Source organism: Coloeus monedula, assembly GCF_965178545.1.
Source record: "Coloeus monedula genome assembly, chromosome: 8".
Lineage (NCBI taxonomy): Eukaryota > Metazoa > Chordata > Aves > Passeriformes > Corvidae > Coloeus > Coloeus monedula.
Window position 1 is genome coordinate 34,436,035 of NC_138788.1, and position 14,239 is coordinate 34,450,273.

General features: G+C 45.6%; 2 protein-coding genes across 5 annotated transcripts in view; both read left to right on the forward strand.

Annotated features, from left to right (window-relative positions):
- PLEKHA1 (pleckstrin homology domain containing A1) overlaps window positions 1-2,683 on the forward strand; it is a 31,252-nt gene extending 28,569 nt beyond the window's left edge. For 2 of the 4 annotated variants that reach the window (XM_082285718.1, XM_082285715.1), the window contains one exon: window positions 200-2,681. In XM_082285718.1, coding sequence (XP_082141844.1) covers window positions 200-425 — 226 coding nt within the window. In that variant the 3' untranslated portion in view covers window positions 426-2,681. Of the gene's footprint in view, window positions 1-199 lie in introns of all 4 variants that reach the window. The other 2 variants (XM_082285717.1, XM_082285716.1) reach the window with 2 other exon arrangements.
- Window positions 2,684-7,788: 5,105 nt separating this feature from the next.
- Window positions 7,789-14,239, forward strand: part of HTRA1 (HtrA serine peptidase 1) — a gene marked incomplete at its 5' end in the record, with an annotated part of 31,755 nt that continues 25,304 nt past the window's right edge. Inside the window, one exon of the mRNA XM_082286497.1 lies at window positions 7,789-8,251. Coding sequence (XP_082142623.1) covers window positions 7,789-8,251 — 463 coding nt within the window. The remainder of the gene's footprint in view (window positions 8,252-14,239) is intronic.

A 14,239-nucleotide genomic window follows, 5' to 3' on the forward strand; every position in this document is an offset into this window, starting at 1 on the left:
CTGCTGTGAGCTCACACTCTGTAAAGCAGTGCCTGAGAAAGCACCTGCCTCCTACTGCCGTGGCTGATGCTTCGCTTTGTGTATTTTCTGTCTCGATTTTTTTTTTTTTTTTTTTTTTTTTGTGAGTGTGAAATCTGAAACTGCATCTTTCCAACGTGACATCAGTGACTTCATCTGACACAGTCCCTTCTTTTTCCAGGAGCATCCCGAGTCTTCTTCCGAACCCGGCCATGCTGTCCGTCCTGCCGGCCCAGCCGCAGCCAGCTCACATTCCACAGCCCCTCACAGCAGCCCTCTGGTCCCAACCCCTCACCCCAAACCCCCTGCCTTGGAGAAGCGAGGATTTCACGAGTCTTTTACCAAGGCCAAGCCAGGGAGCTACAAGATCCAGGCTGTCGCTCCAAGAGAATCAACTTCCAAAGTGACTGAACGGGGCCCCTGGGAACCCCGGAGCAAAAATGGCACTCAGGAACAGGATCCTGGCCTTGTGGATCTGGATGATGCAAGCCTTCCAGTTAGTGATGTGTAGGGATGGAAGTGTTTGGAGAATGATCCATTTGTTCGGTCCTTTAATTTCCTTGCTCGGACTTTGAACCAAAGAAAATTCCAGGAAATGAGAACAAAACAAAAAAAAAACCGGAGCACTGCTGTTATATATATGTGTGTGTGTGCTCTGTGCACACATGGGTATATATAATGTGTTTGTGTGTTGCCTTGCAGCTGAGGGTCAGAAATGGACCTTAGGCGTTTTCTCAAAGCCTGATAGTAAATTGCTTACTAGGGAGGGGCCAAACTGCACAATTTAGGAAATAAAACCAACCCAAAACACATAGAAAAAAAAAAAATAGTACTTCTGCAAGTAAGCAAGGTACCAGCAACTTCTAATTCCTAACCTGGCAGATTTACTAAATTTGCAACTAATGCTCTATTTTGGAGAACTTGTTGCCAACAAATGTGATTATTTAATTTCATCTTAAACTACAGTAAGATTTTAGGCATATATGAGAATTTTTTCTCTCTGTGACTTTCAGATACCAGGAAATGCAAAAATGTTTCTTCTGTTCTTTAGGATCAACAGTGTCAACTGATTTGTTATCAGAACAAGAATTCTGAACTCCCTTGGAATTCTAGTTATGGTGCTGTAAAATTTCCACTAAAATAATATTTTGAATAGTCAGCCTATTTTTGATGCACTCCTAAAGGTGGGTTATAACTTTTTGCACATTTGGATTTCCATGGACTGCATGTAGTGGTGTTTTGGAGGGGGGAGAAGAGAATTTGGACTTTGGAATTTGGACACTTTAGATCTTTCGAACTAAGTAGGGTTTATGTTGTGTTACATTAGGCTTTGCAGCAATTATGTTTTCTTAAATGTTTAAATGTATTGTTTGGTTACTGTTTTGAGAATGGTTTCCTTCCCAGTGCTTTGTGAACAGTTCTTGTTTCTGTATTGATCAGTGGAAGAGCTCGTTGTTTAGTTTTGTTGTTATTGGTACTGAACTGTTCCTAGTCCTGCAATCGTGGCCTATAACTTTTGGTGCACTAAGAATCTGAAGTGCCTGTGTTTTCTCTCACGTTTTTGAAACACTTTTGGGTTAGTGATGTACACAAACCATTCTTACTGGGTTTGAGTGTTGGCTTGGAGTTGCTCTGGATAGCATAGTTCAAAACAGCTCTTTAAAAGAAGATTTATGCCAGGGGTACCAGTGTTCTGGTGTTGCACCCACTGCTGTGCAATATGTTCTTAAAAAGTGAGTATTTGTTGTTTGTGTACATTGTGTTATGGGGCATCAGCGATGCCAATGAGGAGAACCTTTACATTTCAAGTATTTGATTAGATGGTGTGTACTTTTCATCATTTTTGGAAAAAAAAATGTTTGCTTTAATCCCAACCCCACAAATATCTCATGCTGCTGCTTACTGTGATCCCGATTGTCCAGCTTTGTGAGACTTTCTTTGTCTACTGGAACCTAAGATACATATCAGGCAAGTCCATCTTCTCTCCAACTTCCAAACTGACTTCCTGCTTGAGAGATATGGATGGCTTTCCCACAGCAATTTGTTGATCCCAGGATAGAATAATTGGTGTCATATAAGAATGGAATAGAATTAATTTCAAAACCTTAAATTATATCAGCACCTTCTTTTGGTTTTGGTCTATTTTTTTTTTTTATCCATAAGCTAATTAACCACTGTCTGAAGGCAGTGGTGTCTGTAAATTACTGGTTTTGTTTGACTCTTTAGCTATATGTGAAAACTAGCACAGAATTGGAAGTTACTGTAAATGTCTGTACTAGTATTGTAGGTTTGAATTTCTATAAAAATAAACCAATAGCTCTTTCAAAGCTTATTTTTTCACATTATGTGTGGAAGACACTTTGTGTTGTAATATTTTTACTGTAGTCTAACATCTGAAATCACTTGCTCTGGTACAGCTTTCACACTGCATGGTCATTTTATTATATTTTGGTATTGGCAATTTTTACACATTGGGTGGAGGTAAAGCAGCTCCATTATGGGACTTACAAAAAGAGGGAAAAAGAGAAAAACGAAAAAAGAAAAGAACTACTGTTGTAGTTCGGTAGCATAGGGAAATATTTGTGGTTGGTCACTGTCAGGGTCTCCTATTTATCAGTACTTTTATAAATCTATGAAAATTGTTAAATTATTTTAGAAACAGTGCTGTAAATATGTCACATTTAAATTGTCAATAAATCAGTTTGGGTAACTTAAAATAGCATCTGGTTGAGTTTCTTTGCACCATGGTAAATATTAGAGCAGTATATTCCTTTTCAGCATGTAAGAGAACAGATTCTCCTTTATCCAGCCATAACATCTCTTTAATTCTTCAAATCTGATCGGGTTGTGTAGCCTAAGAATGGAATTGAACAGACTGAGCTGATTTTCTTGTGCTGTTCTCAGTTTCTTCTGTGGAAGTTCTACATGTTTTACATGCAGGGGATACTTACCAGGTTACTTTCCCACTAAAGGAAGGGGTGATGCAGAGTAATACCAAGTTATTATTTGGAAACGTTCAGGCACCATCTGAAAGGGGAAAAAAGAACAAACTATATCATGCATTTTTCTGTATTTATGGTGATGCATAAGAGAGGTTCTCTCTCAGAAATGCTTTCCTGAAATGCAGACTGTACACAATTACCCAGATCCCACTGCCACCACCTGGCTGTGCACTCTGCCTCTGCACTGAAGAGGAAATCAAATTATTCTGTGTGGCTACAGATTTAAACCCACTGTGTTAAAATAAAATATTTACGGAAAATAGAGCTGCTGACTCTGCACTGCACATTCCTGGAGGCGGCTGCTGAGGGGTGATGCTCCAGGATACAGTTTAAGAAAGTGGAATATTCCTTAAGCGTCGTGGAATAACAGGATGTCAGCACCACCTAGGGGTCACACTCCAGCTTTAAAAATCAGTCAAGTCTAGTATTTGCTTTTGTAGTGTATTTCGTACATAAAAAGTGATCTGGAGATTCCAGTTGTTAAGTCATTGGGCTGCTCCAGTTGGTTGGGTTGTTGTTGTTGTTGGGTTTTTTGTTTTGTTTTGGTTTGGTTTTTTAATTTTTGCTCTTTTTTAGGCTAATCTTCTAAAGTTTTATAGTAAGTGTTATAATGGATGGAGAAATTACAGAGTACGCCTAATATGTGCACTCTGAAGGTTTGGAACAGAAATATTGCTGTCGTTTTATCAATTCCATATTAGATAGAGGTGAGAGAGAGGGAAGAAATGAAAGAAGGGGAAATCTGAATAGGGAATTTTAGTCTAAAAGTTGAAAATAAGAAAGTGAAGCCCTCTGTGCTATGTGTAGTTTTACCTTTTAATAGTTTCATTTAATGTCTTAATACTCATCTGTACTTTGTAGAACAGCCTATAAAGTATTCGGTGCTCCAAGCCAGTGAGCTGCTAAAGCCCTTCTGAGATCTTCCAGTGAAATACTGAAGGCAGCTCTCAGGAAGAGTTAAACCTGAATCCTGCCTTGTGAGTTGTGTCTGCCTGGATTTTTCCCTTCAGATTTTCTGCGCAGCCTCTCAGGAAAAGAAACTGGTACTCATTTGTGAAGGCACTACTAATGGTGTAGTAGTTGTTGAACACTGCTCTTCAGAGTGTCACTTTTGACACTGTAATTAGGGATTTGCATTTCAAACGAGTGGAATTTTGCATATCACTGTACGCAGTGAACGCATCTTGCAAGAATTTAAGCCGCTCTGTCGCACTGCATTCTCCTGATGGTAACCGGGCACGTCGGGACACCTGAGTCAGTCTGCTCTCAACAGATGGGTGTCAGCTGCGAGTTCGCAGCGCAGTGGGTTTGTTCTCTATCAATTACGAAGTTTCAGCGCTTGTTTTACAGTGTGCAGTGTGATACGTGCGCTCCTGCTTGTAGGTTTGCCGTCTGACAGGAAGGAAATGCCACCTGACCACAGAGACATACTTGGTGCAGATTAGCCATTGTTTCTTGGGGCAGGTCGCTTGGGTTCATGTCAGGCTTTACAAAAGGCACCCTAGTGGTTCATTTAGTTTGTAAATTATGCCAACAGTTAATGCTTGTCAAGCACCAGGGCTAGATTATATCAGGAAAAAAACCATGGAGCTTTAAATTCCCTGGTTTGCAGCCATTCTCTTTCAAGGCAATGGCATTTTTTTCCTGTACGTAGCAATGAATCCAGCACGTTTTCTGAAAAAGGGTTTGTTTTTTTCTTTAAGTTTTTGTAAGACTTCTCTTGTTATGTTAAAGTACAGAAGTCCTGGGTTTTGGGGAGGTGGGAGTAGGGATGTTACATTTTTTTCCCTGAGAAATCTGAGAGGAAGCCATTAAGGAATGAAGCAAAATGGTAATGATAATAATTAATGAAGCAACCAGAATAAAGCTCGAAAAGCTTTCTGCCAAGTCCAAGACGTTGGACTTTGCTCAGACTATCCGCCTTCCAACCTTTCCAAACCTCCTTCATCCTCTTTTCTGGCCGGGACCCTTTTAGACTCAGACTTTACTCTTTTTTCTGTGGCCAAGTGAGCTCTGTTTTCATCCTTTACTCGCTTCCCACCCTTTCCGTGTGTGCCCAGGTGCTCCGAGGGTCACATTGCAGGGCAGGGCGGGCTGGCACTGCATCCCTGACAGCAGTATCCAAACTTCGCACCTCTAGGAGAATTTCCAGCGTGTGATCTCTAGGTGGAGCCTCCTATCACCCAGTTCCTTTCGAAAAGTAGGAGATGAGATATTTTACCACTGAGTCTCTGGAGTGTGTTTTTCAGACCGCGTTTTCGGCCTTTCTGGTGGTTAATGTCTGCTGGCCTGGAGAGCTGTTCTGTATCAGGTGGAGGAGAAATAATAATCGCTGGGTGTGCAGTGCCTCTCAGGTCTATGGCACTTCTGCACAGATCATGTAGGCAATTAGCAAATCTATTTTTTGGTAAGCTGATTTATTAACCTCCCCAAAGACTAAGCTCAGTTATTCTGGGAAGAGAGACGTTAATTTCCAGCATTTTGTGCACCTAGATGAAAATGATAAAATTAATACTATAAAATATTGTATTTTTGATACTCAATAGAAGGTTTACATTCTTATCAAAAGAGCTTGAAGCTCATAGTGCTGGCTGACTTGTTAAAAATACAGTTGTACACCTTTGCTCTCTAGAAGGACCACTGTCAAAGAATACCAAGATAAAAAGAGACTCAACCATCCACAGAGAGGGAGGATGACAGAACCTGGAGCTTTCCCACTGCCTGTAATCTTTCCCTGGCTGCAGAGATATGGCTTGGAGCAGCAGTAAGTTATCTGACCACAGCAATGTGAGAGGAAAGCAGTGAGCCTTTCTGGGCTGGGGAGGATGGAACCCCACAATAACTCAATGATCTTTCAATATTTTGTTCCTGCTTCCAAATAGGAGCTTATAAGATCTTTTCTGAACCTGTTATATTTTTTGGGGTTTTTTTTTGTTTTGTTTTTTTAATGGGGTTTGGTGTTTTGTTTTTGTTCTGGTTTTTTGTTTGGTGGGGGCTGTTTGTTTGTTTTTCACTAAAAGCGGTTCATCTTTCCTTAAAGACTTGTCTTTATTTTAAAAGGGGCAAAACCCAAACCAAACAAAAAAACCCCAAGCTTATAAAACCCCAAAGCTTATTAAAAGTAGCCAATAAGCAATTGATAACTAATAACTTGGAAAAATTTTGCCATGATATCTATCCATATATATATATATATATAGGGGGTATATATATGTATGTGTGTATACATACATTAAAAAGATTTAAACTTGTAAACATTTTCAAACTTTTTCTTAGACATGATAGCACTACTGATTTTAATATTAAGGTAGTTTTCTGTGAATTGTTCCATTTTACTCCTTGGGTCACTTCTGAAATCAGGTAATTCTGAAATCTCCTTTCTTGCAGAGCGTAGAAGTTACTCGAAAACAACAGATGAGAAGAGTTCACACTGGAACTTTACCTGGGAATACTGGAATATACATGGTTCCCCACCTTCAGGTACTAACCAAGCAGTTTAGTAAGTTTTGACACAGTTTGATAAGTTTTTATGATGTTCCCTGGAACAATTTGAATTCTGGTGCTTGGGATGCTGCTTCTACCTGCTGAAGTGGCTCGTTGTTAAACTTTTCCTAGGAGAAAAGACTTCGAATTATTTTGTATTAATGTAGCTGCTGCCAAGTTCATCTCCTTGGTTGCGGCTCATCTAACAGTTAACAGCATTTCCTCTTGCCTAATGGGTTGTAAAGTTCATTAGCTGCTTGGTTATCGGTGCCTGATAAAGGTACACTTAAATAATTATAGATGGGGAGTCAGTTCAAAAGTTTAATCGGCTTGTAATTAAAAAAAAAAAAAAAATTGGCTTTGCTCAGTTTCCAGCTCTTTTAAGCCATTCCCTCCCTCTTATCTTTGGCAGGGATGCCCTGTCCCTCGGAGGGCGCTTGGTAGTAATTAAACCTCCTTTCAGAGCACCTTGTGTGTGCCCAAAGAGCAGATGGCAGAGAGGCCGCTGTCCATAGGTTCTGGCCGTTGCCCAGCTGCCGGATAAATGGGATCAGCCTGCTTGCGGGATGATGGAAAACGACTTTTGATTTTTTTTTTCCCCGATTATTATTTCGGTAGATTAAACTTCTGCTGATTGCCGGTATCCGCCTCGCCCTGCGGCTCTGAGCATCCCGGGTGGAGCGGGGCCGAGCAGAAGGGTCGGGAGCATCCTTCCTCCCATCCCTCCGAGCCGGGAGTGTCACGGCTCGCCGTGTGCGGGAATACCGGGCATTCCCGGTGGGGATGCCTGATGTTTGCATGCATTTACATATAATGGGCGTATCGCTTCACTCCTACCGTGGGACCGGCTGGCTCCATCCATCCCCTTATCAGCTGGAAACGTTATTGGCGCTCACTCTGGGTTGCTTTCCCGTAATTCCTGAGGTGGGGAAGCGTTCACACCCCCCCCCCCCCCCCTTCCCTTGTTTGCAGGAGCGCGTTATCAGCCTTTCCCCCGATCATAATCGCCTGTCGCGATTTCGGCGCTTTCACCGCCAAGTTTCCCCGCAGCGCCGGACCAAGGCCGTGTGACCGCACGAGCCAAGGCGGCGGGGAGAGGCTGTCGCTGTCTCGGGGGGGGTGTCACGGTCCCGGGGGGCGGTGTGGGGGTGTCCCAGCCATGGGGAGGGGGGGCCGTGCCCGCGGTCCCGCCCCGCCCCGCCGCGTCTCGGCTTAAAGCGGCCGCCCGGCCCCCGGCGCGCTCACCGCGCTCGCCGCCCCTCGCCGCCCCGGAGCCGCCGCCGCGATGCCGCTGCGGGGCTGGACGCTGCTGCTGGCGGCTCTGCTGCCCTCCGTGCTGCCGTCGCTGCTGGCCGCGCCGCCGCCCGCCTGCCCGGAGCGCTGCGATCGGTCGCGCTGCCCGGCGCTGCCCGCAGCCTGCCCCGGCGGGCCCGTGCTGGACGCCTGCGGCTGCTGCCGCGTGTGCGGCGCGGAGGAGGGCGAGGCGTGCGGGGGCGCGGGGGGCGGCGGGCCGCCCTGCGGAGAGGGGCTGCAGTGCGTGGTGCCGCCCGGCGCCGGCGTCCCCGCCTCGGCCACGGTGCGCAAGCGGGCGGCCGTGGGGCGCTGCCAGTGCACCAGCACCGAGCCCGTGTGCGGCAGCGATGCGGTGACCTACGCCAGCCCCTGCCAGCTGCGGGCCGCCAGCCGCCGCGCAGAGCGCCTCCGGCAGCCGCCCATCATCGCCATCCAGCGCGGAGCCTGCGGGCAGGGTGAGGATGCGCGGGGGGATGTCCCGGGGTGCGGGGGTAGCGCGGAGGTTCAGCCCCGTGCTCCTCATCCCGGGGTCCGGGGCCGTGCTGCCACCGCCTCGAGGGGAGGAGGGACCGCGGAGAGAGAGGAGCCGGAGACGAGGCTTGGCCGCGGCTCAACTTGGGCGCTCCAGCTCGGCGAGAAATTGGAGCAGGAATGTGGTTTGGCCGCGGGTGTCAAGTGCCGGGGGAAAAAAAAAACCCTATCCCCGATTTAAACTTATCTCCCACCCCCGAGAGGTGATGTCGGACTCGAAACTGGGGGAAATTGGCGCAAACCCCCAGAGGCAGGTACGGATGCGGACCCGGGGCCGGCTGTGCGGCTCCAGCAAAGTTCGGAGAAATAACTCGAGCGCGCTCCCGTCCCGGCGCTTTGTCACAGGGAAATGCCCTGGGGAATAAAGCCAGGAATGCGGGAGCCGTTCAGATGTGATGGAGCAGAGGGGTGGGCAGAGCAGGCTGCTGCGTGCCTTGACCCGGCTTAGCAGATGCGCTCTGATTATTTAATAAAAGACTTGCTGGAAAGGGAGAAGCCTGTAACAGCGTGTTAAGCTCAGTCCAGAGTTTTGTGTTTGTTTTTGTTGAGTTTTTTTGAGGATGGAGATGGCCGCCGATAAGTAACAACGCGTGGCATTTTTCCTTCAGCGTTCTTTAGCTGTCAGTGTGGTCAAATCGAATGTAATGTGAGTCCTCAGAGCTGCAGGACGGATGCTATTATTTGTAAACGGTATAAAAAGGCATTGCTGGGTTACGAAACGGTGGCTCAGCAGCTGGAGCGACTGGGCTGAGCAGCCCGGCGAAGTGTTTGGTCTTGCAGGAGCGGTGAGTGCAGGATGTGACACACGGCGGGGCAAAACCGCGCTGGGATAAGCAGGGGATGATCGTCACAAGATGCAGCCCCTAATACAGGCTGGATTAAACCTCTAAGCCAAGGCTGTGTATCCTTTCCAAGCCATTCAGCACCATTAGGGGGTAATGTGTAAAAATTAGCGTGAATTCAGTCTTTTTTTCTGAAGTGGTAGTCACCTTTAAGTAAATCAGCGCTGTTTCAACGAGGATTGATTCTTTTGGTATAGGCTGTATCATTTGTGGACTTACTTTCTTTTAAAACACACATTTTTCTACACTTAGCCGTCATCTCTCCAGCAGAAAAACATTCCGATGTACAGTGGCTGTGTGTTCAGATTGGGTGAAATCCCAATCCTGTGTTACAGAACAAGCTCCCAGCTTTGGTGTCAACACAATCAAATTTTTGTACCCCTGGTTGTCCCCTCGGTGTCAAAGCTGTGTTGTGCTCCATGGGACGTTGCTGGCATTTGCTGACACTAGAGACAATTAAACCTTTCACGCCACAGTTTCCTGATGCCCAGTGTAAGACAATGCCTTGTGATTTTTATTCTCAATTCATGAAACCAATATTGTCTTCTCAGCCTTTTCTGCTGAACGCTTGCAGAATTGGGGCTGTGTTTGAGCTGGGAGCAGTACGTGCCTCTGGTGGGGGGTACAGAAAATGCACAGGCTGCACAGAGACCCTGTCTGGGAAAGCTCTGCTGCTGTAGATCCATCAGGAGTAATTCCAGACAATAATTTTGCCCTGTTGCACCTCTGGGACAAAAAGAAAGTGCTGGAGAAGCCAACCAGTAGCACATGTTTATCCCTAGATAAGAGCAAACATTGCTACCAGCAGAGCTTTTTTTTTCATATGTAAAGAACCTGAAATAAAAAGGGTTGGAGAGTAAAGTGCTTGAATCGATGTTTTGAAAAAGCATTGCCTAATATTTGTCTCCTTAGAGTAGTTAATTTTTAATTTTACTTTGAGGTCATCCTTGGGAGTGCTTTTTCTATCTGGGGATTGAGTTGTCTTTGGCAATTTTTTTCATAGTAACACACCCATATAAATAATTTGGTCAATACAACGCGATGGTCCAGGGAAATAAAGGGATGGGGATGTAGAGAAAATGTTTGGAAAGCACTTTTTGTTGTTGTTTTTAAGCTTCACACTTTCAGTAGCTGGTCAAGTACAATATTGTGTATTTGCTTAAAATAAAGTAAAACTTCCTGTCATGTTCGACTTTCATCTCTTACAGTCCATTCCTGGTGCTCTTTTTTTGCCCTTCAGTGATTCCCAGGGAATCTCTTCAAATACCAGCTGCAGTAGAGGCAGGAGCAGGTTGCTCTGGCTCTGTGTGCATAAGGGGGATATTTTCCTATGCAAAATGAGCCTTAAAAAACACAAACTCTTCCCAGCAGTGTCCAGCTGGGCTGTGGCCACGGGCAGCATAACCAGTGGTACCTGTCCTGTTGTGCCCTTTCTGCACCAGTCTGGACAGGGCTCCTGAGCTGTCACTGAAGAAATCTTCCCTTTCCCCCAGAGCATGAGAGATGTTGCTGCAGGATGTTCAGGCCTGCAGAGCCCGTGCTGGTGCAGCTCAGTGCGTGTTGATAGCACTGAAAATGCAAAGGCACAGAGAGAAGGTGAAACTGTGGCTGTGTAAGAGCATCCCACACCCAGGAGTGAGGTCAGTGCCACGAGACCTCAGTATTCAGTGGTGAGGCTCAGCGTGCTGGCAGGATGTTTTCTTTTTCTTCTGCAAATATGTTTTTGGTGGCCTTAAATCCCTCCTGCTGACCAAGGGAAGAAGGCTCAACACACAACTTAAACCAGGCTTTCTTCCCTTTCTCGTTTTTCCCACAAGTGCTGGCAGGCGTTTTGGGACAGGGTGCCCTTCTCTCCTCGTTGTGCTCTTCACACTGTAAAGTGTAAACTAACCTGGATTTGTCCTTTCCTCATTAACCCGAGGAAGAAGAACATTCCTTGTGGTTGCTCTCCATTTCTAACTATGTTCTGCCTGGTTTTGAGCTGGTTTTATATGTTTTCATATTTTTATTAGGTTTACTATGTCTGATGTGGTATCCCAGTGACCTCAGCAGTCCTCAGCTTGCCGGCATCTGTCACAGGTGGCTCACACTTCTGTTCCAGGAGTGCTCACAGCATGATGTCATATCTGGGGTTTGATGGGAGCTCTTATGGTTTAGATTAAGCAGGTCCTTGCAGCTTGGTTGCTCGGGGGGAAGGCAGAGGTGAGGGGTAACTCTCAGTCTAGAAAGCTGTGTATCACTGAGATACAGACTTTGCTACTTCATCACCAAATTTCACAGTTCTAGAGATAGGGAAGGGGAAGGAAAAAATCACTCAAACTCAAGTTTCTTGCAAAGTGGCTGACTGTATTTTGAAATGCACCAGGCAAAACTGCATCCAAGTGTCTCTGTGTAATTATCTGGCAGGAGAAAAGGACCTCTGTGGTCAATAACCCATTTGTCATTACCTGAGCCCTTCAAAAACAGCGTAAGAGCTCAGTGCAGCAGAGGATGGGAAGGAGATGGACCTGCCTGCATTCCTGTGCCTGTGGTGCTGATAGTACTAATGGGCTGGCAGTGCTGAGCCTGGCAGGAATGGATAATCAGGGCAGGGAGAGAAACTCAGCCGGGAAATCTGTGGAGGCTGGGAACTCGGCCAGATATTTATCAAGAGGGAAGTTGATACGGTTGTTATGAACAAGGCTTTCAGCTGTTTCCCCAAAGATAATAGCAGGCACACGGTGGTGTTTTTATTATTATTATTATTTGTGTGCTGAAGAAGTGTTGGGAGACCTTGGCAGGTAACTTGGCACGTGCCAAGTCAATTAAAAATGACCCAGGTTTTTAGGGTCTGGGGGCACAAATAAGCATTCCAGTGCTGTTAAATTTCATCTCTCTCCCTCAGTTGCTGTTTGGGTGGTCTGAACATGATTCTCTTTTGACTTTTTCTCGGTCTATTTTGCAGCAGCAGAAGAAGGGAGGCAGGGAGGGAGAGAAGAGGCAGCTGAAGGCAATGGAAATAAATAGCAACATCTTTCCAGAAGAGAACCAATCCCCAAGTGTGGGATTAAAAAGCTTTTCCAAAGCCAAGTATTCAGCTCAGAGAGGAGGAAACTGTGAGAAGTGGTTTGTCTGAAGAAGCTCACCTTCTCCCCTCTCCACATCTATATTTCCTTCCCGGGGAGCAGGCAGTAATTTTGCAGTCTCCAGACTTCAAACAGTCGAGTCAGTAAATACAGATTTGGAACAAGGAAAGATTCAATCCTTTCATCTTCTGGGCTTTGAAATTTAAAGGTACCTGTGGACTGGGCAGGAATACTTGAGGCCATGAGTAAGCAGCAGGAGTGTTGTTAAGCAGTTTGGATGTGAGGGAGGCAGCATATCCCAAGCAGATTTAAGGCTCTGCTGTCCAAGAAATAGGAGAAGCTGGAAAATATTTTTCAAATGTGAATTTACGTGTGCTTGGAGTAAGAGAAAGCATATTCTAGAAATAGAAACTGGGGTTCTGTGGAATTTAACTTGTGTTGTAAATACAGCCATTCCTCACTCCCAGAAGCTGCTGGATAGGATCTCTGGCTGGGCTTGGCAGAGAGTCCCACTGCCTTTGTAACTGGGCCCAGGTGGATATCTGACATTATTTCTGAGGCTGTGTTCAGGATGTAGAAAAAAATATTTTATTTTGCCTTCTGGATTCAGGTCATTGTGATTGGTTGTCCTGTTTCAAAGAGAAGAATGTAGCTAAAAAATAAGCCTCCACTCCTGTATATTACAGGGATATAAAATAATTGATCTCATCCTAACTGATGTTGACCTCATATCTGTAGGTAGCAGGAGAGTTATAGGATCTCAAGCTTGTGGGACAGGACACAGGTGACAAGTTATTTTAAAGATTAGTGAACTGAGAAGATCTTTACTGCCATATTTTACCCCTTGGAGATGAATTACGCAGCCAGGCAGAGCAGCTCTTGAATTTCTGGGTTAATATCAGGTACCCTGGTGCACCGATAAAGTGAAGCACAAGGCTGGAGGTCAGCTGTGTTGTGCAATTTGTTACAAGTGCTCTGCCAGGAGCTTGATTCTGGAGGAAAAAAGTGGGAAAACAAAGCAAATGTGTGTGTCACATGTGAGCAGATGGATTTTCCTCTGCCTTTCCTGCACAGCAGCCCTGCAGGCTGGCACCAGGATAGTACCCGGCCCTGTTGGTGCCAGCAGTGGTGTGGCAGTGCCATTAAAACCCTGTGTGGTGTTGGTTAACCAAACCTCATTCTTGTCTCTGTCATTTTTTCCCATCAGGGCTTCTCAGTTTTTCCATTGCCTCGCTCTTGTAAAGCCTTTTTTTGGTGAGACATGGGAGAGGGATGTGCAGTGAATAGTTCTACATCCCCTCTTGCAGAACTGCTGCTAGAAATCCCAGTGAGACAGAGCTATGTGGTTAAAATGTTTCTGGTAGTGCTTGGATTTGCACATATTTTTATCACCAGACAACTGATGGATAAAATAACACTTATTAAATGTGGTAGCCATGCGCAGAAGTTACCCAGTGATCTAAAATTTGATATATTTTCAGAGAGTAACATTAGGAGGAGCTCACAATATTTTTCCAGAGGCTGCTGTCATTGTCCCATTTCACAGATAGTGGATCTAGGGCAGGGAAAGATGAAGAGCTTCACTCAAGGTCAGCCAGCAGCAGAGCTGAGAGCAAACTGAGCTTTCATGAGTCCCTACTCAGTTTTCTGTCCCTTGCCAGCACTGCTGCTCCATTTTCCATTACTTTTCTTTTCCATTACTCTTATTTCTCAAACTTGCAGGCTGCAGTTTTGGCTTTGCCCTGCAAACAGCATCGATGATCTGTCGATCTGCGTCGGCAGAAAAGTCCTCTTGGAGGAGGGAAGAAGTGGGTGGACCAAGCACTAGGAAGGAAGAGAAACCCAAACAAGTCTCTCCTCTCCCACCATCCCACCCCCAAAATAAACACAACCCCCCAGGAATCTCATACTTCAACATTTGTGGTGGTAAAGGGATGATTCACTCCTTTTTCCAGGACAGCACAGGCACTGTTTGGAATGTCTGCCCTTTCTCTATCTCTGGGTA